The sequence below is a fragment of the Lutjanus erythropterus genome, chromosome 9 (assembly GCF_056507025.1).
Source record: "Lutjanus erythropterus isolate fLutEry1 chromosome 9, fLutEry1.hap2, whole genome shotgun sequence".
NCBI lineage: Eukaryota > Metazoa > Chordata > Actinopteri > Lutjaniformes > Lutjanidae > Lutjanus > Lutjanus erythropterus.
Window position 1 is genome coordinate 9,450,748 of NC_139325.1, and position 27,085 is coordinate 9,477,832.

The window sequence follows — 27,085 nt, forward strand, 5'->3', positions numbered from 1 at the left end:
CAGTTTCACAACATAAGTTTTTTTTTTTTTTTCAAATCAAGACTTATGATTGTTGAAGTCTTTTCAGTATGCTTCAGTGGAAAATAAAACTCCCGACGAGTTTAATTAGAGCTTTTAGTGTCCTTTACTTTGTCAAGTGTCTCAGCTGGAAGAGAAACCAGCAGAGTTTTTCTGAGCCTGTAAGTGCAGAGCAGTTCAAGGTTCACTGTTTTTACAGAGATATTAACAAAGATAAATATGGTCTTTATGTATTCTTTATCTTGAGTTATAATACTGTATTTCTTGGTCTATACTGTTCAGGTGTCTTAGAAGATCATGTTGCGTTCCGTCAACCTTCAGACCAAAAGGTATTTAGCGTCAGTGTTCAGTGTACCATAATGTATTTCATACTGTAACTGAACTTGTTCCTGAGGCTGTACATTAGGTAGATGCTTAAACAAAATAAAACGCCTCTGTGGGATAATTAAAATTCAGTTCTTTAATTGATTAATCTATTATTCTTCTTTGGAATCGCTCTGACTTCCAACTCACATAATTGCAAGTGATTGTTGGTTCAGCTCCAGAATTCTCAAGTCCAATATTTTCCCTTATGGGAGCTTATCAGCAGTGGTAGCTCAGTCTGATCCAAGGCATAGTTGTAGATTTATTTTTTTTGTTTCCTTCTCAGAATAAACTGTGATATGGCATATTGAATGATTCTGCCTTTCAACTGTGGGTTTTTTTTTTTTTCAATTAATACTGTTGGGACCACAGAGACTCTGTCTCCCTCGCACACACACTGTTCTTAGTTTGGTGCTTTAAGTTGATTGTAGGGCTGCAACTAACAGTTATTTTCATTATCGATTAATCTGTTGATTATTTTTTGATTAATTCATTAGGCCTAGTTGTTCGGTCCATAAAATGTCAGAAAATGGTGAAAAATGTTGAGCACTGTTTCGCAGAGCCTAAATGTCCTCAAGTGTCTTGTTTTGTCCACAACCTGAAGATATTAAGTTTACTGACACAGAGGAGTGAAGAAACCAGAAAGTATTCACACATGAGAAGCTCAAATGAGAGAATTTGGACATTTTTTTGGACTCAAAACAATTAATCGATTATCAAAATAGTTGGTGATATATTTAATAGTCGATTAATAATCGATTATTGGTTGCAGCTCTAGCTGTGTGTGTGTTGTACTTTGATTATTGTGTAATTAAACACCTTTGAACGTACCTGCTGGCCTAATTAATGTCGTACAAGAGTGAATGCTGCCAGCCTCTAACTAGCTATTGATCCGGTAATTTGGGTGTAGTTATTTATTAATTATTAATCAGAGTATCAGATTGATAGTTTAATATATATTGAGATTGAGACTTTATTAATTAGCCATCTTTTGTCTTCTGTTGAAGAGTGGTGCCCCGAGGTGGAATTAAAGCAAATTAAATCCTATTATTCAATTAAAATATTGATTATTTGCAAACATATTTTGTTAGGTACTCCAACATATTTGCTGGCCTAATTCCCAATAATACACAGAAAGTTGTAGCGTATGAAGTAACTTTTCTAAACTTAAAGGAGAATTTCATGGTTTTATGAATACAGTAAATAGATATTATATAGTAATTATTGGTTAGCATTAGCATCGCTGCTGAATGTCCTGTGTTTGAATGTGCTGCTGCTGCTGCTGCTGGAGTCTTTGTGTGTGTGGGTTTCCGCCTACAGTCCTAAGACATGCAGGTCAGGTTATTTGGAGACTCTAATTGCACACACGGTACATCTGACTAGTGCATTATGTTAATGAAATTAGTACACTGTCTGTCTGCAGTATTTTTTGGATCACAAATACAGAGGGCCGACAGGGTTATTTGTGCTGAAAAGGCATGCTTGTCGGTGGTTTTGCAGGGTGTGTTTGCCGTGTGCCAGGAGGACAGGAGATAATATGAGGTGAGGGTTGGTGTTTTATGCAGCTCCTGTTAAGGTTTATCTTACACAAGAGCCTGAATACACATGTGCAAGTGTGCTTGATGTGAAGGACAAGAAAAATGCTGCACATCGTAGCCTGGATTTTTTCTTGTAGTAATAGTGGTTTCAGCAGAGGTTTTCTTTCAGTGACAAGGCTATTGTTTTCTTTTTCTTCCTTTATTAGTGCTGTAGATTGGAGAAATTAATTTAAAGCTACTATTGCATATGTAAGAGTTTGATTTGATGATCCATTAAGTTTTAAAATTTAATCCCCAAAGTTTTCTTCATTGTTTTAATGTAACAGTGGGGGGGTTGTATGAGGCACTCCTCCACAGTATACTTACACAGTCTACTTACAGTAGATGATGGAGAAGCAGAGAGGGCCACCAGCAATGGAATCCAAGCAATGTACTGCTGTAGACAGAGTCTGCAACAAAAGGTATTTTAGCCACTTAAAAAAGGTCCACCTGAAATCAGTCAATATCAGTTTCAGTGTATGCAATTTTTAGAATATTTTCACAGCTTTTCTTTGCCATCAGACTGCTTTTTATGATGGGAAGCTGTTGTTCTATGAGCCAAATATTACTGTCTCCAAACCAACTGAACTCCATGGGCAAAATCAGCATTTTTAACTTACCCATACAGACCTGCAGCTTCGTCCTGCTTGCATTATTGCGCCTGACTTCTGTCTTTTAGGAGGATAATTCATTTACCCTAAAAATCATACAATAACACGAAAAAATGAACTGATCAAGGCAGATGAATACCAGCCCCTCCTGTGTTCAGAGAGGTAAAATTACTGATTTCAGCAATATCTGACTTATAGAATGGCTGTTTCCCATGAGAAAAGGCTATGCTTTTCCAAATTTGGGGTATGCCATCTACTGTAGGTGATACACAGACTGTCAATGGGTAGCTCATACAACCCCACATCAGATAATCCAAACTATCCCTTTAATATACAAAAATAACTATAAATAAATACAGCAGTATTCTTCGTCAACATAATCAAATGATATCTTGAACATGAATATAAGATAAGAGGTGGTATATGAACACCTGTGAAATGACACCTAAACATGAGTCTTGGATTAAGTTTACAATTCTGATGACAATTAATTAATATTCATGTTTCATTAACACTTGCCAGTACCATCAGTTTTTGATTTCCTGCAGCAACAGGTCCAGATATTATCCTCTGAAGGCTTTGCAGCACTCTTCTTACAGCAGCATTACTGTCATGCTAATTCCCTCTTCATCAGCACTAAGGTCATTAGTTGGAGAGATTCAGTTAAGCAATTGAGACGTTGAGAAGAGCATTTTCAATAGTCCTGTCTCTCAGTGTATACCTCTGTCTGGAGTCTCGAGGTCTCGTTGAATTGTGGAGATATCCTCAGTCCGAGAAGAGGGCGGCAGGTCAAGGCGCTGTGTCTCCATTCACTCTCTCCTTCATGCTTTAGAAAAACCTCAGAAAGACTTTCAAGTAGTTCATATTTCTCTGAACTTGAATCTTTGCATTGTAACTAATAATAAACATGTCACATGTGGGTGTTTAGTTTGAAACACCATTTTAATGGATTTTGGTACAAAGTTCTGCAAAATAACAGACAAACCTTTTAGTCTTTGTTGTGGAAAACACCAGGTGGCACTTTGTAAAGCACTTTTCATTTTTCCTCGTAATGCCATAATAGAGCTGCAGCAATTAATATGTTATTAATCGGCTATTATATTATTTGGAAATTATTCTGCTAATCGATAAATTGGCTTGAGTAATTTTTAAAGAAAAAACATCAAGATTCTTTGATTCCTGCTTCTTAAATGTGAATATTATCTTGTTTCTCTATTTCAGTAAACTGAATATCTTTGGGTTGGGAACAAAACAAGACATTTGAGGATGTTTTTGGGAACACTGATCGCCATTTTTCACCATTTTCTGACATTTTATAGACGAAACAAGTAATCCATTAATCACGAAAATATTTGATAGATTAATCAAAAATGAAAATAATTGTTAGTTGCAGCCGTACCTTAAACACCCATTTCCTCTACACATTAAGATGTTTTGAATATGATTTTGATTGTATAATAATATAATAATATTTTCCTCTAACCATTTGCCACATTCTTGAAGTCTTATTTGACATAATGTGCCATTATATGTGGGTGTGTTGTGCATTTGTGTGATCAAGTCTAGATGTTGCACACATCAACTCCAGGTGATCTACAAAATGCGGCTACAGTTGGCATTACAGCAGCAATGATACGTTTAAGTGTCCATCCTCAGTCGTCATGAGTCTAACTGACATGAGAATTTGCATAATTTATCCTTTTACAGAGCCTCAATATCCTCAGAAACTATTTGGAATCTCTAAATTCAGCACTATTGTGTATTTTGCAAATCAAATGAATAATTTATTATTAATTATGAAAATGACCATTAAAGATTTTGTTGACCTTGGTGGAGGTGTGCACGATCTGGATGCTTTGTAGAATTGTTTATATTTCCAAGAAATGTCAGTCAGTTATAGTGGTAGGCACCTGATGTTCCAGTCTGATGGGGTAATACGATAATTTGTCTAATCACACTGATAAAGATAAATAGACGAATGATCAGATGTGTCTCACTTGGGATGTTATTCGTCTCTCTATGTCCTGTTCAAGTGTCTTTAAACAAGACATCGATTCCTCACCAACTTAACTCATGGGATTTGAGATGGACTGTTGACTTTCCCAGGATTTTTCTTTATACTCTGCCTAAGACATGCTTAGATAATTCCAGTGTGACTCTGAATAGGAACATGTGTCGATAATACAATTAATTGAAATTAATTGAATTGAAATTAAGTAGATTTAATTAAACTGCAGCATTTTTTAAGCTGTCTTGAAGTCACATGTGTTGTAATGCCACTACCACTACATACTACAAACTGAAACTTGATGTGAGAGCTGCATATCAATATCGATATACATATACAGACAATGAATTATTTGTCTTCAGTTCTGTTTATTAGGATGCAGATTCCTTTGGATTTACTACCAGTGTATGTCTAGATTCAGTTTTGGATTAATCTTTTAATCTATAAAGTATTGTTGCTGTCCTGAAAATCATTTAAATGTTAACTTTTCACAAGCTAAGAAAAAACAGCCACATTTTCAGCTTTGCACAGACCATTTTTCAGATCATGCAGTGGCTTTGTAAGTGGTTTGTTTGACTTAAGACGCAAGGGAGTTATCTCAACTCTTAAAGGAGCTCTCCATTATTCAGTTTTATTGAAACTCACCAAACCTGGAGAGAGAGGACATGAAAAAATAGTAATAAAAAAAAAAAAGAAAGAAAAGATGCCCTCGCAATGCTTTTCATTTGACCAGTTTTCCAAAAAAAAAAGACTCATTAAGTGTTATCATTTTTCTTAATTAAAATTTCTGTTGATCAACTAATTAATTAATCAATAAATATTTTCAGCACTAGTAATATTATTAGGTGTATGGACGAGAAGACATGCCTTTTTTTTAAATTTTAGCCTGCAGTCTTGGATTCAGTCTATTTGCGAATGTTTTTTGTTAAATGTTGGGTAAACCTGATAGAAACAAAAGTTTGAAGACAAGTTGAAACGTACTTAATAAACACACAAAAAAACCCACAACACTTCACAGTAGCATGGGTTTTCAATCAATAACCAATATTCGATGGATGTAAACATCAGTCACGCCACCTACGGCAGCCTGTAGGGTCCATTATCTATTGTTGATACTGTTTATGGATCCACTAAGTAAAGATCTACCTCTGACTGCAGCCAGCGAGGACGTCCCGATTCACGTCAAGCTTATTTAGTTCATTGTGCAATGGTTCAAGCATACAGTATCTATCCGTGTGTGTGAGTGTGTGTGTTTGTGTGTTTGAACACTCTCATGATTAGTGTTCTCAGTGACTGGCTGGCTGATGGGGTTGATTTGTCCGACAGTGCTGTGTGTCAGGCAGGCTCAGCGTCCGCACTGGAGAACATGAGTGAAGGAGCGGATAATTGATAGTGACAAGGCGCTCCCAGCCTTAATTGCTGCTGGTGAATTAGATTACCTTTTCAAAGTGCCTTCATTAGCAGAGGGAGAGCCATACCAATGGTCCCCTGATTGGCCTCATATTGTTTTGCTGTGAACCTGCTCTGGCAGGGCACGAGGATGCGTGTGTGTAAGTTTGGGAGGGTGTGTGTGCGCGCGTTTGTTTTGGTCGGGTTGAAATTGCTCACTAATTTCCATGTACAGCTGTAGTTTGACTTTGTGTGTGCATGTGTGTTCGCTGTGCACATCCAGTGTCAATAATGTCAAGTTGTCAAAGTGACACATTTAGCAGGAAGCGTTTTATGGGCCATTGACTGCTTTCGCAATTTTAAAGGGTTGTTTCACCCAAATTACAAAAAACACATTGTCTCGCTTAGCTCTGGTGTGTCCAGGCAAACAGTTCTGGCTTTTATTTGCTCAGATTTTGAGATGTCTGCCTCTAGAATCCTGCTGCCACCACTGCAATATTGGAGTGAATAGAAAATGGCAATTAAAGGATTCAATAGCAGTCTGTCTTTCACAAAAAAAGTCCTGGTTACTCTGGATAAAACACTACATAAATGCAGTCCCAGGGCTTCCCCCAGCAAAATTGTTAAGCCTGGTGGCAAGTATTCTTTGACAGGGGGCTGGCAGCCAACTGTCTTTTTTACAGGGATGCAGGGCCCTACATTAAATCAGTGCTAAAAAAAAACTGGACATTTGAAAATATTACTATGTCATTGTTATAAAGAAGTAATTCATTCAACACACATTAAAAAAAATCAAGTTTTAGTTTTACAAAAAAAATCTAACAATGCAAAGTCTTGGAATGGTGTGTTTTCAACAGCTTGACTTGATTAATTTAATATGTTACAATTTAATTCAAATGGGATCAAAAAATGATTTGTTTCTTGCTGTTGACTTTCATACATTTTTCCAAAATAAGGTTACATGGCGGACACTGGAAGGGGAGGGGCTTTTCCACTCTCTGTTGCATTTGCACTTTACCCAACAGATGTTGCTGGTGAGCTTTCCAGCCATTATATCAGTGTTTCCAAAGGCCACTCCACTGTAACTGTTGTCAAAAGAAACATCTTAAAAATACCTCCTTCAAAAATAAAACTCCCCAATCCTTAGCCAGGGAACTTAGGTTCTGTAGGCCAGCTGGCTTACAATAAACTCGGAGGAACCCTGAGCCCATTTAGAGTTATATAAAGAGCTTCATTGTCTTGGATAAACACAAACTCTACAGCTAGCAAGAGAACTGAACAAAAATTGGTTATGGGCCTAAAAAACTGATTCATGAACTTGACTGGCACTGCCAAATTTGAGACAAACTATATTTTTATTCATTATTTATTAATTTATTTTTATCCATTAATAGACATTAGCTTGACATGTTTCTTGCAACTCAAAAGAGGCACAGACTGTCAGCAAAAAAAAATCGTAATACTTCTAATACTAATTTCGTAATAGATTTGAAAATAACCATAGCTGCAACAGACTCGTGGGGTTTGACACTGTATCCGTCTGCTGTAACTGGAGATCCATCTACGGCTGCAATGCTGAAAACAAAAACATTAGGTGAAGTCAGTGATCAAGCATGGTAAAATGTTGGCTAGAATTTCCAGCTGGTGGCCAGCCTCCAGCAGGTTTGGACAGGAGAGAGACCACCCAGCACAGCTCCCCCATCCAGTCACAGCCACAGGATCAGCACCATGGAGAGCTCCACAGAGTGCAGTGCCAACACTGTGCTGGTTAGTCAGAGGGACACAGTTTCTGGAAAGACATAATGCTGTTCAGTTAAAATGTATTTTTTCCAATGCTGTGACCACTGCTAATTAAACTCCATCCACCTCCATTTTATTGACTTAGGAGCGCTTATGTTTGTCCCATCTTGTGTCCAGTCTTTAAATCTGCACTTTCTTCTCAATTATACTTGCATGTTTTCTGCATTTATTTTTATCAGCTGCCACAGATGTGTTTCAGACCGTACTTTCCAACGTTTTGGTGGAATCTCAAATGCACCGCGCTCAGCTTCACCAGACTGTATGTAGCTGTTGCTGCTAGCTCTGGCCAATCACATGTCACATCGGAGAGAGTTTGAAAGTCTGGGTACAAAAAGGATCGAATATAAATATTGTTTGAGTGGTGAAGTTTCAGTACAACTTGGTGTTGGGTTATTTCGGTCAATACCTCAAAGGTGTTAAGTACTTGTACCCAGCCACAAATACCGACCTTATTAAGCAGACCAGTTTCTTTGTCAGTGTCATGAAAAGTCTTCACTTTCACTTACAATATGGTCATGAAGTCGCAGCAGGTTTTCTTGTTGCCAGGTTGTTGTTTTTATTGCCAAAGAAATCCCTTGCCTCTGGCTTTAATAAGAAATGGCTCCAATGAGTTCTGCATGGCATAGTTTACAAAATTGTTAAAAATGTGAAAAAAAGAGCACTGGTATCTGAGTGGTACCCTGTATTAGCAGATACCCTGAGTTAAGGTAGCAGTTGGATCAGTGCATCCTTTGTCTCCATCTGTCCAAAGTCCTGCCACCATCTTCAATCGTGTACTTTTTACAGGCTTTTAGGGGATTTCTATTTTTAAAAAGCAAATTCCAGTGAGTGCTAAAATATAAACCAAGCAACCAAACAGGAGAGCTAAAAGCGGGGCCTTGTTATATCTGATATTTTTGTGAGAATGGTGGGAAGTAATAAAAAAAAATAAATATCAAAGTGGGGATTTGTTTTCTTTTCTTTTGTTTTCTGAGCTGGTGGGAACTTCAGCAAGGGAGGTGTTACTTGAAACCCAAGCTCTCCAGTCAGAGAGAAGTTTCTCTGACCCTGTTGCCAGAATAAAAAAAACCCACCCTAAAAGCTGGGGGAAGAGAGTGAGAGAAGGGATTTTTCAGCGAGTAAGCAGTGAAAGTAGAGAGGGGTTATCACTCCATGCCGAGACGGTGACATGAGCAACTTCTTAAAAAAAAAACAAAAAAACAAAAAAAAAACTGCCTGAACCCAAAAGTCCAAAACCTTCCCCCCATCTTCTTCATCCCCTGCAGCACCAGTTTCAGCTCCAGCCATCCTTCCTCATCCCATTTCCATATCTGTCTCCAGTCACTGCTCCATCACCAGCCCCGAGTACCCCCCCATCCCAAAAACCCACTGGCGTCCCCATCCCCTGTCTCATGCTTCATCCCTGCCCCAGCCAGCCTGCAGCCCCCCGCTGAGTTAAATGGAGTGTGCCGGCGTCAGGGGAGTCGCGTGTGCTCAGTTCAGCTCAGCTCAGCTGGGCTGCCAGCGTTATAAACTTACTGTGTGATTATTGTCAGAGCGAGACTCCTCCACCCAGGAGGTCTGCGCTGATGGGTACTATGTCACCGGGCACAGCCAGCCGTGGAGGGTGGGATGAGAGAGCAAAGGAGGACTAGAAACCGGGCAGGGTGAGGAAAGGACACGGAGACGGAAGAGAAATACTGCTGGTAGGGGAGATGGGGAAAAGTAGCATGGATCGAGGGAGAAAGGATGGAGGAAGACAAGCAGGAGGGCAGAGAATCATCAAAGGAGAGAAAAAGCCAAGCTGAGCAAGGAAAGACTGATGTCTACCTATCTCAGCAGACAAAGACAAGGGAAGACACACAGGGAGTGATATAAAGAGGGAGAGAGCAGAAGAATAATGTGCCGGGAGAAGAAAGAGAGGCAGCAGGGAAATCAGCAGAGGAGAGAGAAAGAGGGAGAGACAGGGAGAGAGGGTAGAAAAGAAAGGCAAAGAGAGAAATTAGAGAGAAGATTTTCAAGCGAGTGATGTGTGCTGTGATTGTTTTCTCTCTCCCTCTCCCTCTTTCTCCCTCTGTCTGGCTCTAAACGGTCGGGATGTGGCCTGTATCTGCCGGCAAGAAGGAACTCAATTTGGGACAATTTACTCGGCAGTCTCAGCCCTGATGCACCTCAGGGACAGAGAACAGAGAGAATGAATGTGAAGGAAGATAGAATCAGCAAGCCACACACACACACACACACACACACACACACACACACACACACACACACACACACACACACACGCACAATGTGCGCCCTGCACACAATTGCAGCCGAGTAGATTTCACTTAGTTAGTTCTAACTCTCCCAGGCGGTCAATACGATGTGAGTTTATAAGGCTTGGAAATGAAAAGCCCAGGATAAGGTTAGATAAACTGTGCGCTATTTGATTTCGGGCCCACCTCTCACAGAAAAACCCACACAAGACAGATGGCCAGAGGGGATACGCTGATATCACGTTGGTCATGTGGGTGATTAAGGCTGAATATGTTATGTGTTTTGACCCTCACACTGTACTTGTATTGGTCTTGCATTCTTGCATTCTTAAATAAAAGGCACTCAACCTAACAAATCAACTCTCTATACCCTTTATGTAGTGAAACTGAGGCGTTATCTATCCTGACTGCAGTATGTTTTTATGATGACAGGTTGGCAGCCTGGAGGGTCTGTACACCCTGAGAGACAGCAGGGGGCGCCCTGACAGAACCGCCTCCGAGAACAAGCTTGCGTCCGCAGCAGGGGTAAGTATATTTAATTGTTCTACTGAAATGTAATGGCATCCGCTGCATAATTTTGAAAAATGCTTAAAAAAAAATGTGAGCAAGAGGCTGAGGAGAGGGGGTGAGTTGGGGGTCCACAGGACAAACACTGTAGGGGGCGTGGCCTTGTGGCTACGAGGTGCATGACGCAATAGGTAAGGACACACTGACCAACGTGACAGTGTAAGTGACTGTGCTTTGTGGAGCAGAAACAGAGCTGATAGTCAGATAGAGCTGCAACTGTTATTAATTGGGTAATCAATTATTAAATTAGTCACTAACTATTCTAATAACTGATCAAGAAAATCACTGATTTCAGCTTTTTAAAAAGATATTTTCTGGTTTCTTGACTCCTCTATGACAGTAAACTGAATATCTTTGTGCTTTAGATGTTATCTTGGGCTTTGGAAAACACTGATTGATATTTTTCACCATTTTCTGATGTTTTATAGACCAAACAACAAATCGATAAATTGAGAAAATAATCAACAGATTAATTGATGATGAAAGTAATCACTAGTTGCAGCCCTGTGGTCAGCTAATCAGCCATGAACAGCTGCTGCCACAGAAACACAGAGAGCCTGCTGGAGGTTTGACCGTCACTAGACGCAAATCCATGACTCTTTGTAAAAGTTTCTGTGTGGTAACATAACCTGTGTGCCACTCAAGAGCAGTTACTATGAGATGTAGGCCACCCCAACTCTGATTAGAGAGCGTTGCTCCTTGGTAACATACCCATGTTTGGCCTTTTACACTCACACAATACATCCTCAATTATGGTGCAATACTTAAAAACAAGGCAGGACCCTCAGGAAACTAATAGCAGTGCTTTAATTTGTCACATGACTCTGGGGGTTATGTTATGTATGTATGTTATGTCCACAGAAAAAGGTCTGAAAAAATCTGGATTCACATTAATAGATGACTTAAGTTTAATGTACTTTATTTGATAATTAAGTTATGGGAAAACCTTGCCTTGAAGTACTAACACCACACCATTATGGCATGATATTTTTTTTTGGTCTTGTGTATTTAAGTTTTTATAATATTCAAACAATATAAGACAGGGTATAAAATGCACTGATAGCTAATTTATTTTAACTCATACACAGTGTGGCAGAGATGGCAGCAACACAACAAATGGTTGCAACATACTGTATGTCAGGAAAGACCCACACCAGGAAAATGAATACAAGTGTTTAAATTTAACAAATTCACAACAAGACAGTGACACTCACATGTCACTGTCTTGTTTTGAGGAGGGTTTTGATAGTTTGATTTGATGCAAAGCTTTCCTGAAATACTCTTCCACAATGGTATAATGCTGTCTGAGGGTAATGTCCAAACAAACAAATCTATGAGCTCATTTTAATCTTTTTCAATTTCTAAGGTAGGTAATTTCTAAGGTAATGCACCCTAAAAATACTTTTGAAAAGTTCTTTAAATTATGTTTAGTGTTCTTTGACAGCAAGTGATGGCAGTGATTTAAGGCAGAAACATTACAAATAATATTAGCATCATGATGCATACTATAGAGGGTGTCATGATGCAGAGGAGTCCAAATGGTCGACTATCTCAGCACTGGTCTTTTACAGGTTAGGGTGATTTAAAACAGTAGGTGTTGAGCCATTTTCAACCAATGAAATGCAGATTTTTGTACATTTGCTAAGAAATGCCAATATTAACACCAGCATTAATGTGTTTCATCATAGTACAGCAATATAATTTAGTTTACAGCTCAAAAAAGACAAAAAACGTGCAGTAACTCTTAACATACTCATCACATGTTAGTATCTAAAGAGTGGATCAAGCTGCAGCTTCCCAAAAGAAGCTACTCTGAGGTTGTTCTGGGTTTTTTTTTTTTTTTTTTGGCCTGACTCGCACTGTCTGTGTAACACAGCGGGAAATGGATTTGTAACTACATCAAATCAGAGCGTTCAGCTACTTAGACGTGACTGTTTGATACATTTAACACGGCCACGTCAAGGTGAATTCACACTCTGGCGTCGGTTCTGATTTTACACAGCATGTATATGCAAATGGAAGTTCATTTGGCTGGCGTTGCTGTTTTAATCAGGGTCTAGTGTTGATTAGCGAGAAGGATGGAAAAAAAAGAAACAGAGCCATGTGGTGAGTAATGGCTCAAAGTTGTTTACCTTGCTTGTGTAGCTCGTGTGCCTGTTCCACCCGATATCACTTTGTGCCCCCCCTCCTCCTCCCTCGCCACCTTCAACAAGCCGCTCCGCATCACCCTCGGAGCGCACAATGCAGCCTCCTCGCCGGGCTTTCGTTGCCAGGGAAACCGTCACCCACGGAGACATCCCATGACAGCACAGGGCGAGGGAGGAGGGACGGGAGGGGATGAAGGGTCGGAGATGCGGCTTTGGCCCTGTCCGTTCTCCAGGGTGCACCAGACCCCTGGCCCTTCACAGTGACACACACGCACAAACAAAACGCACAGAGCAAAAGCACTTTTACACACACGTGCACGCACCAAAACACACGTTCACCGGCAAGAGAAAGAGATGGACAGAAAGTAAAAGAGAGAGAAGAGGATTCCAAACTTTTCGACTCAGAGTTATCATCTGAATCAGTGTGCGTGTGATTAATTGAAGTAATTTATGTGCAATCTCCAGTGACTCCATGTATGGTTCATGATTTCATTACACTGTAACTTTAATTACTTTTCTACCATCGTAACTTTAGGTGAAAATGAATTTGCACCCTCAAAATGTCCCACATTTTCGTAATGAGTCTTAAATTTAATGGATTGCACAAATAATGTTTTGGGATGCTGAACAATTGCATACTTAGACACTGCATCTCTTTAGCAGCCACTGTTGCGTCCTGAAATGCACTGGCTGTGCTGTTTTATAATAATAATGTTAGTAATTTTATTTATATAGCACTTTTCAAGTGTAAGCATAAAGTGCTTTCTATATACTACAGAACACAAATTTCAATCAAGGAGCCATGTAAGCCCCCTCCTTTCATATGCAAAAACTCACACATAATCAAAGGGTGCTGAGCCCATACATAAATACATAGACCTCCAAGGGCAGAATGAAAGAAATAAGTTCATATATATTTAAGTTACGTCTGGATATCTCAAAAAATGACAGTAAAAGAACAAACAATTGAAGTTAAAACAGATGAAAGTGCCAAATATATAAAAAGGCCTATTAAAAAAACTAAAATAATGATACCAAGACAGGCATTATTAAAATATGCTAAGGCAAAGTGAAAACAGAACACAATAAATTAAAGAGGAAATATGAAAGTAATGCAAAACATTGCTAAGCATAGGCCATCTTGTAAAAGTGACTTTTAAGGAGGCACTTAAAAGCTGCAGTAGAGTCTATCGATCTCACACTGAGGGAAAGGCTGCTCCAAAGCTGAGGGGCCGAAACCAAAAATGCACAGTCACCCTTGGTTCTCAGTCTGGTCTGGGAAACAAACAGCTAAAAAGCTTTGCTCAGCTGATCTTAGTGGCCTGTCTGGGGTGTAAGGGTTCAAAGTCATTTAATATTATCTGGAGCCAGATCATGGATAGCCTTGTAGGTAGTTAATAAAATTTTACTATGTATTCTAAAAATAATGGGCAACCAGTGCAGTGATGTTAAAACCGGAGTGATAAAACAGGACCGTCTGGATTTAATTAGTAATCTGGCTGCTGAGTTCTGGATCTTGTTCTTGATTTATGTAAACTAATTATTTTTAGCATTGAACCAAAAAAAAAAAATTTACTCAGGGAGACAATATCTTAGTCCTTTATCCAATCAGACTAATAGAATTTGCTTTAATAGCTCTTTCTGGTCTAAAAACAGTCAATATTGTAATAAGTACATAGATGCACTGTATTCATGGTGGGTTATGTGTTGCCAAACACAATTACAGTGTGTTAGCTACAGTAGCTGGCCTGCTGCCAAAGCCTGAGCTGTACTGAATCCGCCCACCTCTGACCAGACCTCTGTCTATACAAACTGTGTGCTGCTTTTCACTCTGCATCATAAACTGTACTTAGCATCTCATGTCAGGTGGGCTACATTACAGAGCTCACTAATTACTGCAGCATGCCAGGTTTAGTTAACTGCAAGGCTGAGACAGAGTTAATGTTTGTTTAGTGCTTCTTAAGCTGTCTACTGAGGTAAAAGCAGTGTTACTAGTTAGACTGAAATGGTGAAGAACTAGTCCTGGGATCACATGTGAGGTGTTAAGCGTGAAACTCTGAAGGAATTTGATTTGTTCAAAATGAAAGACTGAGTCACTGGTGCATCATTGTGTGGCTAAAGCATTTTAAAATGGTGTTTTTATGCGTTAAATCTTGTCGAACTTAAGTGAGTGTTGTTTGTTGCCATGGTTCTCCGTGAAGGTTTGAATTAAAATGTTTGTTTAAACTTACCCAGCTGGTAAAATCATGTCGAAATCAGGTCTGTAGCACATCAGGAGAGACGTCCAGGGTGTGTCCTGTGAGGCCAGAATGAAAGGTCAGAAACCTTTCCTTGCTGTGATTTTGACGTTCTTACAACAGCTGTCAATATCACACAGGAATCAACATCCCTTTATTTAATCTGCCATCAAAATCACTTTTTAAATCGCATTGCTTGAGGATGGATGTCCAAGTTATGTGTTCTGAAGAGAAGGTCAAGCAGTGTCTTTCCTGACTGTAAAAAGCTTTCCTGAAGTTGATGCGCAAACCCTGTGCCGTGTTTCTCATCCAAAAGAGTGTATATGTTTTGGGAGATGTTTAAATTGTCTCCCATGCTTTGAAATTTCACAGTCACAGTCAAGCCAATATATACTTGTGTTGTCAAATAAAGAAATAAAGAAATATATGTTTGTTTTAAAATGTCAGAAAATGGTGAAAGATGTTGATCACCGTTTCCCAAAACGGTGACAATAAAATGATCAAATGTCTTGTTTTAGTTGCAAACTCAAAGCTATTGTTTACTGTCTTAAAGAAGTAAAGAAACCAGAAAATATTAACTTTTAAGATGCTGAAATCTGAGAATTTGACGTTTTTTCTTAAAAAAAATACTCAAATGGATTAACTGATTACCAAAATACTTGGCAATTAATTTAATAATCAATTAATAATCGATATATCAATACCGGACATTTGAAATGCTTGCAACCCTCAGTTTTTGCTGTATAGATACTCCAGTATCAGCTGTATTTTGTTGCTCTTGCTGCAGTGCCCATATAGTTTTGTCTCTTCTCATTTACTCAACAGTGCTGTTTTCTTCTCATCACTCGTCTCATTTGCAAAAAGTTTTTAAAAAAAAATCTAATATTGTATGCCATCAATTTTAAGTCTAATTTTCCCCACAGTGTTGGAAATGGTATCCATTGTATGAAATTAGAAATTCTAGTATTGTGACAATGTTAATATGTACACAAAGTCTTAAAATTTTGCAGAACAATGGAAATTTACCTTGAATTCTTGATTATTCTGTCAGCTGTTGTTTCCCAGATTAAGAATGAACTATAAAGCTCATACACACATGCCTACATACTGTTTGTGGCCGTGACCATCTGACATGGTTTCAACAGAATCTGTCCATTCAAGTGACATCACACGTCTGCTGGATTATGTTTATACTACTGTACAATTTAAAAGTCTGACTATGTTGATCCTTATATTTTAGAGCTATGAAATTATGTCACCATATAACATAGCTATATGAAATATGTCCTAGTTCAGTGGACCCACCCAACAGTTGAATACAAGGGTAGAAACCACTGTTTCTGGACTTAAATAGCTTGACTACTAGAACTCAAAAACTCTCCTGTGGTCCCTATACTGGGGAGACAAAATGTACCACTTTAAGAGGGGAGGCAGAATAGTCCAAAGGGTGCTGGGCTATGTAACATATTACATTAGAGCTATGAAATTGTGGCACTTATATGCAATAGTTATGTGGAATGTGCCCCAGTTTGATATTAAATTATTTGGTTTTTAAACATTCCCTCTATATTGCATGACTTTTACATGACTCATGCCTTGTCAGTGTAAGTAATAATGTGGAACAACGGCCAACAAATGATAATGCGTTATTAAGTATCAGCATAGCGTAAACATAGACGTCGCAGTTAATGGAAACTATTGTTCAAAGGTCCAGTGTGAAATATATATTTCTACAGCAGCCCAGAACAGACAGACCAAAGACAGGATCTATGGAGGGTATCCTATGTTTTTTTGCAACTATTGTGGCAACTCTAAGTTCTTAGAGTTCTTAGAGGTGGGGTGGCAAGCTGGTTGCAATCTGCAACTGCAGCGTCACAGCTAGATAAATAAAATCTACACAAGGAGTCCTTAAATTGAATAAACAAGGAAATGCTTTTAAAAGTGGACCATTTCAGTTGAACTCAGGGATGTGATTATGCTCCATAAAAGAGGAATAATAAACACACTTCATAAATCAGTGCAATCTGCAACAGCTGCTGCGACTCATATCACACACAGGCTGAGTTAAAGCAGTCCATAGGAACAGGGCTCTGAGGCTCACATGTTGAGAGCTGTACCATAACAGCCTACAGCCAGCAAAGCATCAATCAGCTGTTGTATTAATCGCTCTGCTAATGACATAATTAGCAAGGCTGTGGAAAAACAGCTCCGCACAAACACGTGAGAGCTCAGAGACAACACACAGATAAGGTCACAGTATGCACATGCACATTTACATACAGAGAGCTCACGCACATCCTGACTCAAAGGAATAAATCCAACCAGTCAACCAGCAGTTAATGCACACACACAAACACACATATGGCCGCAGTGTGACGGGACATAATAACATCCGAATGTTGTTCTCTCTTGTCTTTGTCTTTACCTTGTTTACTTCAGGCTCCACCTCCCCTCATTGACCCTCCTGCTAACTGTCCTAACCATCGTACCGCTTGCAGTTTCATTCTCAAACACACAGACATGTCTCTGACTGAACTCTACACTGACCTTTTACAAAATGTCTCAGATACTAACCCCCTGCCAGCTTCTGACATACACACACCGGTCCCTGCTGGTGTACTACACACTGAACATACACATATACAGGAGACACACTGTGCAGAGAACATCCGGTCCTCTGACTTTTTTCAACTTATTGTTACTGCCACTGTAACAGCAACAGGGGCCTCAGCAGTGAGACAAGTCAAACACACATGAAGCAGAATTGTTGTGAAGTTGTTACAATATGAGCTAGGGCTGCATGATTTTGTAGAAAAAAAGCCACATTGTGATTATTTGACTGAAATTGTGATTGTGATATGATTAGATGGAATTATTATTTTTGCATTATGATTTTCATTTTGACTGAAAAAAATCTTAAAATTGTGACAGACATGTTTTCTTTCATCAGGAGAACACAACTTGTAGACCAGGGCATCTCTGCAGCATTACAGTACTTCATTATAATGCTGCTTTCTGACATTTTTCCTTTTTTAAAAAAATGTGATTTGGTTCTGGTTCTGCAATATGGATCTTGCACTTGGCCATATTGGGATTTCAATAATTTTGCGATTAATTATACAGCCCTAATATAAACTGAGTAATTGGAATAAAAGTTATGTACTGCAAAACTTGGAACATGACTTGAGTGATTACGTTCTCCCAGCCAACCTGTGTAAGGCTGGCTCATCAGTGGCATTTTTTTTTTTGTAGCATCACTCAGATAATAAAAGTGCCCAGAACTAACAAAACAACTTGCACAACACTGATGTTGTCTCTCCCTGTGTTCTAAAATAGTTAAATAAATACATTAATAGATGTTGTTTTAAATTATGAGAGCTGGAGCTCAAGACAATCAACAATCGACTGAATAAAGAAGCATCCACAAACTCAAATCTGTACAAAATCTTTTTAATTAGCAAGCTACTGTAACAGTCAGAGGCCTCCAAGGCATGAGGAGGAAGAAAGAACCTTTTGTATTGCAGCAGTACAAAAAGTTTAAAGAATATTAGTTGATTTGCCTTGATGCAGAACACTTGTGTCAACATGGGAATTGTAGTTCTGGGTATGGTGGACTACAAGTTAAAGATGCAGTGTCTAAAATTCACAATATACTTAACAAGATACGCAGCAATAGAGATAAACGCTATGTAAACATCAGGCTTCTGCCATCATAAAAGCTATAGAGCTATATCCTCCTGTGGTTGCAATGTTCCAAGTGTTGCATTTTATAGAAAATTGCAGTCACCTGCCAATTTATTATGATAAAATCCCGCCAACCCACCAACCTGCATATCATTTTACACCGACTCCATTCACCCCCTACAGAACCGACTCCATTTGTGTGCCCACCAGCCAATGTACAACAAGTAGAGCAGAAGAAATCCTCGCCCACCTGAAATGATTTTTTTTAATTTTTTTTATTATTAAAATACAAAATTTAAGTATAAAGTAACCTGTGATGGCAACATCACACCAAATGGTGTCTTTTTATGGTTGTCCTGATAAGGCCATTTCTGCTGGTTATAGAACTCTTGTTGTTGACGATCAGTCTTTCCTCATCTAATTTTCTGAATTAACTCAACTAGGGGATGACAACAAATGGAATGTGTTGTGATTAGGGCGCACTTGGTTGTGAGGACATTTATGGGTGGTTGCTAAGCAGTGCAAATGGGGGACAACCTGAAGAGGGAATCTCAAAGTCTTGACATCATTTTAAAGCAATTCTTATGTGTTTTAAATACTATTTAGTGTGCTGCAGCAAGTTTGCAGCACGGAGCAAAAATGGAACTCTATACTTTATTGTCTGCACGCTTCAAGTGTGCTGCAGCTGCACTGTGCTGCATTTGTATCTGGTGTAAATACACACAATCTGCTACCATTCAGTTGTGCTGTATACGTGTTGCATGTGGGGTAAAACGGCAGTAAGTTTGAGTGTCTGTTACGTAGGGAAGGGAGCAGTGAATGAGTGAACGTGAGAGTGATTTTGGACACGTCTTTGGTCAGTCACCTTTTATGTCTGTAGTGAAAACTTGCATGCATGTACTCGGGTAAGCCAAGCTGACTTGAGGATGTCCCTGGAGAGTGTGTTCTGCTTTTCTGACCTGGAGAGAGTGCACTGGGTTGAAGAGAGTGACAAGTGCTGATAGTAGCCATTCAGGCTTTTGATGTGGGCAGTTTAGATTTTATGTTTCAGGTGTAATTTTACTCCGGAACTTCAAATTAATTCACAGAAACAAGTAGACATTTTTTTATTTTAAGACATTTTGAATTAGTCATAGTAGGAAAAGCCTAATGGTTACTAATAACATTAATGATTTCCCAGGATGCCAGTAAAAGAGCATGCACAACACCAGAAGCCTGAAACTGAAGCAGCTAAATGGAATTCAACCATCATTGATTTTATTATTTACACCTGTGTCACGTCTGAATTTTTAAAGTCCTATAGACCCTTTTCATAGCAGACAATTTGGAAATTTATAGCAGGCAACATTATGTAATTAAATGATTCATTCCATTCAGGTGAGCTTGTTCCAGGGTTCAGAACAGAGCCACCGTTAAAGTTATTAGTAACAACTGTGCCTTTCCTGATATGACAAATAGAAATGTCTGCTGTCAGAAAGGTCTATTCACAGATGCTTCTTTGGCATCTCAGAAGTGTGTTGCATTAGAGGGTAATTACATTTCAAATATGTTCCCATGTATGTCATTACTGCTGACCCTCTGATCTTTTTAAACACAAATCCTAACCTGCTAAACGAAAGGATCTATGATATCGTTTTGTTTTATGTAAGAGCTAATTTTACATTGATGATATAGAGCAGAGTAGTGGGCCACACAACTAAGTGAAAGAGCTCAGATTTTCTTCCGCCATTACTGAGAAAGCTGACAAAACTTGCTAGCTAGTGTTAGCAAACGGGTTTAAGCTCCGCCCACAGATGAATGTCATAATGTTCACCAACAGGAAAGGGGTCTGTTGCAGTGTGCAACTGGCTAACAGCCCAGCATCATTAGTAGATACTGCTTCATTATATTTGGCATATTTGAAGGCCTTGTTGAGTTCATTCTTTACAATTACTGTAATTAATGACCCACATTTATCAGAAGTTGGTGTTTGGTGCTGCTAGGTTTGGAAACTGTGAATGTATGTTAAAGAGAATATTTGAACGTTAAAATTCAACCTCACTGAGGCTGAAATTCTCCACTGAAAGTTTATTCTCTTTATATTTTTATTGACTAGCCAAGATATTGGTTATATGTGGGGACTTTGAATGTACTTTCTTTGAATATTCAATTTTAAATGCCTTATCCTTGAGTTTCATATATAAAGCTGTTACATTCATCCTTACAAACAGAACAGGTGGCGAGCTAGAAAGCATTATTAAGCTAGTTTTCACTTGTTTGCTTTTTTTTCATTTACAGATGCTCTCTCTCTCTGTCTCTGTGTGTCGCTCTCTCTCCCACCCACTCCACACAGGACAGAAAATACATTAGAATTTTCCCTCGGTGCTTCCTCGCTGCTGAAGCGTTTGTGTGCTTTTTTTTTTTCTCTCCTTATTTTTCTTTCTCTTTTTTTCCAGCAATTTTTTTTTTTAAAGACTCAAGTCACATCCGCAATCCCGCGGCCCTATAAGGAGCTTTCACGCTTTTTGGTTTGCTTTAGATGTTTAATACCCCCTCTCTTTTGTGTCAGGGAGCCGGAGAGGCGTTAAGAAGCGCTGATAAACCCCACTTAGATCCCTTCCTGGCCCGTCACCCCGGCCTGCCGGGCCGCTTTAGCAGGGAACTGATCTGTGACGGCCTGCCACTCAAACTGAGCACTTCTGAAGGCTGACACAATGGAGTGAGCAACACACCAGAGGGCCCGGGGGTGGGAGGGGAGGGGAGGGAGGAGGAGGAGGAGGAGGGAGGGTGCGGCGGAGGAGGGAGAGGAGGCCAAGAGGTACCCTAAAAAAAGGGTAGAGGAGGGGCCAGAGTGTATCTCCCTCTTATCTTTCTGCTCTCTTTCAATTTATGCAATTTCTTCCCTCCCTCCCCTCATTGCTTGCGACTGTGAGCTCACACATTTTCAAATTTTGTGTCTCTGCATTGATTTCGCTGTTCATCGTCCCCCTCCTCCTGTCTTTTCCTCTGTGGTCACCCTGGTAGCTAGAGATGAGAGGGGACGAGGGGGTCCAGATAGGGATCAGCGGTGCATCGGGGTCTGGGTGCTAGGGTGCGTTCACTGCTGCGTGGAATAACAGGTCCGGCCGGGGCCAGGCTGGGGCAGACAGTGTCTCTGGAAGCGCGACGTTGTGATTGACAGGCGGAGGGAGGGGGTGGGGGTGGAGGGCGGGAGGGAAGGAGGCATGTGGCCACTGCCGCTGCCATCGCCATCACTTTCCCAGGGGGCCGTGGGTGGGTAGCGAAGCCCAAAATGTCAGCGCTGATATCTGTGCAGCTCGGCTCGTATCACACTGCTGCAGCTGCCTGCCATCCACCGCATCCACTCATTCATATAGAGACATGGGAGTATTATGTGCACACACACACACTTTTCTTTCTGTTTCCTCGCCACCTTCCTCAATCATTCACTTCTATTCTATAGAGCTGTATTTGTGCACACACACGTTCAGTGTATTCTTCATGGGAACACACATTCACACACACACACACACACACACACACACACACACACACACACACACACACACACACACACACACACACACACACACACACACACACACATTTACTCCCTACATCTTACTGTCTTTCTCCTCCTCCTCCTCCACACACTCACATTGTGCCTCTGTCAGTTGTACCTCAGCCGTTCAATCATGCAAGTGCTCCGCTGCTCTTTTCTTCCTCACAGCTGGAAGACAATTTTTCCAAATAAGGTTTATTTTTCACAGTCCTGCCTTTGTCTTTTTCCACTGATCTCAAACCTCTATTTAACTAGGCTTTTATTTTGAAGGAAGAAATGTCAGCTTCTTTTGTACTTGATGCTCAGGTTGCACCGGCTGACTTTGTCGTGCAACATGTGTTGGGCCATTGGTACATCGCATAAAATGCCTTTTTCTGTTTGGTGATGTCATTTTCAGGACATTTACTGTATTATCTGCACCTATCTTATCTGTGTGTGTGTGTGTGTGCGCGCTGCCTGTATGTCACAGCTGGATGATGAATGCGCTGACAGTGAAGGGGTCAGTGTCACAGACAGTGTGGTCAATTGCCCCTTGTCCCCTGAGTCTAACCTTGAGCAACACTCCCTAAAGAGTCTCAATCTGCCATTAAGGCCCACGCCTACACACACATACACGCACACATGCACACTCACACACGCACAGACATTCCCTAGTGAGTGTGTGCCATTAGTAGCTGGCAGGCCCTGGTTTGACAGAGAGCGATTAGCTCCCTATCATGTGTATTGATCACCGTGTCCTGGCTGCTCTTCCAGAGGAGGGGCTGGAGGGGTTTTACAAGGTAGTTGGGGCACAAACACAGACACAAGTACACACACAGTCATGTCCTTGTTATCTGTGTGTATATGTATGACTCTGTTTTTGTTACATATAAATAAGAAACATAGAGAATTGGTTTTACCACTTGTGCAATTTACAGTTGGTACCTGAACTTTGCAAATCATACCAATAACTGATTCAGTACCAATGTGTAAAAAAATCTAATTATTTTTTAACAGCTGTATACTACTAATCCTATATGGATGTGATATGATTGCTTTTATTGTTATATGGCCTGGCTCAGGTTAAACTCAACGTACAAAGAATGAATGTCATAGAACTTGACTTCATCATCCTAGGTAAAAAAAAACAAAAAAACATACAGGATGCTGCTGGGAAGCAGTAAGGTCCTATTTCGGGGTTAATATATTACGTTGTATGAGATCAGTGAATAGACTTGCATACTTGCTGATACCAGCATTTTAGACAGTATATTTTCCGATACTGGTATTGTTGTTGGAACAACCTTAATTTACAGTACCATATGTCGCATCAGTTTGTGTGTATGTGTGCATGCATGTCCAGCAGGTATAGAAACAAGAAGTGTTTTCCCAACAGGTTCTAGACAGTATTGGGATAATTTTTAAGAAATTATAATAGGTTGTGCTTATACTAGCTACAAGGATGTACCTTTTGGACAAAATGACAGGCTGAAATAATTAATTAAGAAAATGCACCTTTCAATATGCTGTTTTTCCATCCAATTTGGATAGTTGCATTAAGAGCAACTGTGGTCCAAGCCCATAATGCATGGTGAAAGTAGTATTAGCATATCTGAAACAGCACATTAAAATAGGTTTACTTTGGTTTGCAAATGAGTTTTGAGCTCATATGCATGTTTTTTTTCACAGTGGGGATATCTACATGGATGTCAAGTGTTATCCAGGCTATACAATACAAAACTATATATTTTTTTCTTATATTAATTACAATAGACCTTTTTCACAACAACTACTTTGACATGAAATACAGTTGTAGGGTGACCCAGGTATTACCAATGATACAAATTAAGGTTCTGTTCCATTCAGGTCAAACAGAGTCATGGTGCTGCTGTTGTGCATGTTGGTTCACTGGACAGGCTCTGCTACACTGATTGGAACAGGGACATATTTAGTATCATTGGTAATACTTGTGTTTACCTACTATTGTATGTCAATCTGGCTGAGGTCTATAATACAGAAAATTTAGACCTAAACAAACAGTTAAATGAGTCATATTTTACAAGTCTTCCTGTGTTTTTATTCACTTAAAATATTCATTATTTCAAAGCCATCTTTCTCATCCTGTCTTAGGACAGCCTGTTTCAAGTACTTTTCCAGTTCTATTTGCACAAAAATGAAAGTGTAAAGATCCAGACCAAATGTTGAAAGAATTGCCATGTTGGCATTCAGAACACGTTTCATGAAAATTGTGGCAAAACTGTGGTAAAAACAGATTCTCAGAGTCAGGTTGGGTATGTTGGAAAAAAAAAAGCTTGAATTTCAGACATTTAGGGTCAACATCTGTCCATCATTGGTTTTAGATGGATTATGTTAATAAATTACTCTTGTTAGGATACTTTTATCGCACTTACAATAACATAACACATCGTCATCAACTTGAGAAATGTTATTTTTCACTTCACCTGTCTCTCCTCTGCTGTGTATGTGAAGAGTGTGTGTGTGTGAGAGAGAGAGAGTGAGAGAGAGCAGAGAAGAGGAAAGAAACTAGTGTGACCGTAAATGACAGCAAAACAGCATGCTCAGTGTACAATATTTATGATATTTATATTTTAATTTACCTTTAATTTTTAAAAGAAAATGAAGTTAAAAAAAATGAAGTTAATTTGTTAATTAGGCATCAGCTAAAGCGTGTGTACATTAATCCAAATATTACACTGAACTAATTATGTTTTTTTTATTTAACTAATATTTATCTTATTTAACTAACGTATAGGTAAATCAATATGATCAGCTTAATTTAAACACCAGTTTCATTCTGTATTTAATATCACACATGTGGCGTTAGTAGCTCTAACAGCCCCTCTTACCCTCCATTCGTTGTCGTTGGGTAGTTTAGACCAGCTCTTGTTAATTGAGTCTAATTGAAGAACATGAAGGGGAATAAAGCAACCAGGCTTTTAGGACATAAAAGACTGCAGCCGCCTCTCAATAGTATTTATTTTCAACCTCTTCCACTCTGATTTAAGTGTAAGAGGACAATAGTGGGCTGACACTGATATGTGTGTGTTTGTGAGTGTGCGTGTGTGTCTGTGATCTGTTGTTTGATTTAGTGCGCCCACCTTCACAAGGACCAGCCTCTTATCAGATCAAAGCTGCGAGCAGCGGCCTATGAAGGAAATTGTGTGTGCGTGCGTGCGCGTGCGAGTGCGCTGTGGAGGACAGAGGTGTAGGTGAGGCGGGGGTGTTTTCGTTGCTTTTAACCCAGGACAATGGGACTGCAAAGGAGAGAGCGAGCGAGTACTCTTTGAACTAATGAAGAGGAAACCTTTTACTCTCCTCCATAAAGATACCCAGCTCTCCCTGTGCTATGGATTCCCCCTCTCTTTCAAAGTAGAATGAAACCGAACAGAACAAAATATTTCATTTTCTCTGTGCTTCTCACTGTTTTTGCTTTTATCCTCATAAATCCACGACCTTAGACAAAAAGCCGTACAAAGCAGAAAATAAGACTTCAGAAATGGCTGAAGATTATTAGAGCTGTTGTACAGGAGTGTCTGCTGGGCAACACTAAACTTTACCAAAGTGAAGTGAATGCAAATTAGATTTTGTTTAGTTTCTGTATTTTGTATTGTCCTCAAAGTAATGCATCACTGTGTGTTGTGATTTCCAGGTTCATTGGGTGCAGAGGCAGCACAGTCATTACAGAGACAAACGGGTTCCTGTGCCAGGACCAGAGCACACTACTATTCACAGTAAGTTCTGAGGCATAAAAAAGGGTTTTCCAGGTTTTTCAAAAATTGTGAAACACAGAGGTCTTTCGGCATACAGTCATGAAGGTACACAAAACAAATAAGGCTGATGGATTCAGTAGTGTGCAAGATTAGCTGCAGACAAGCTCCAGGTCTGTTGAGCAAGCACACACGCAAGCTATCACATGATCCTCTCCAGGTTTATGCCTGCAAATGGGTACACTGACCCCATCAGACTCAACTGACAAATACATGACAGATCACTGTCAAACACACGCCTTTCAAACAAAATAAAACTTACCAAAACCATCTGCATTAGCCTCTCCACTTTTCCAGCAGTCGACAACTCCGGTTTGGTCAAAATAAACAGCTGTTATATCGCTCTTCACAAAGTCAAAGGTTTCATAGGGAGGGACTCAAAGAGATTCAAATGCACTGTCATGCACATGTGGCCTGATCAGCATCCAAAATAAAGAACAGAGAAGCTCTGATGACAACACAACAGAGGGAGAGAGTGTGACTTCATTCTCTGCTCAGGCCGCCACTGCTCCACTCTTTACTAATAGTTGTTTGCTACTATAGAAATGTTCAGAATCTTATATATACAGTACATATCCTGTAATGACTTAGCTGTTTCGCTTCATAAAGACTGTGAGGGTGTGATTTCATCCAATGTAAATGACGTTTACCTCACCATATAGTCAAACAACTCCACAACTTGATCTCAATCTTTTTTCCCCTCAACAGTTACATTATTAAAAAACAAACTTCCATTTTCTCATACCAAAGTTTTACACAGTGTAAATAGAGAGTACAATAAAATTATATTAAAGGAAATATAAAAAATGAAAGTAAATACATTTATATGTGATTTCAGAAATGCAAATGTAACATTTACTTGTATATACACTGTAACTTTAGAGAGTAAAATCATGAAGGAAATTAGTAAATAAAAGTGTTTGAGAAAAAAATAGTTGAGGGGTCTTATTTTTTCATATATGTTATGACATTTCAGATTGTGTTTATCATGCTGAAAATGTCAACTGACAGTCAGCTGTAAATGTTGCAAAAGTTACACCTGTAAAAGACATGAGTGAGTGACATCATCAGAGTAGTCAACACCTGAAGAATTAAGTGGCTTATTTTTTTTAACAAAACAGGATGGTGACTGTAAC

The 27,085-nt window shown here is 39.4% G+C and overlaps 1 protein-coding gene across 1 annotated transcript in view; it reads left to right on the forward strand.

Moving 5' to 3' along the window:
• LOC146321064 (furin-like protease kpc-1) overlaps nucleotides 1-27,085 on the forward strand; it is a 248,404-nt gene that overhangs the window by 20,414 nt on the left and 200,905 nt on the right. The window contains exons 3-4 of the mRNA XM_084726094.1: nucleotides 10,439-10,531; nucleotides 25,832-25,913. Of these exons, the coding sequence (XP_084582220.1) occupies nucleotides 10,439-10,531; nucleotides 25,832-25,913 (175 nt within the window). The remainder of the gene's footprint in view (nucleotides 1-10,438; nucleotides 10,532-25,831; nucleotides 25,914-27,085) is intronic.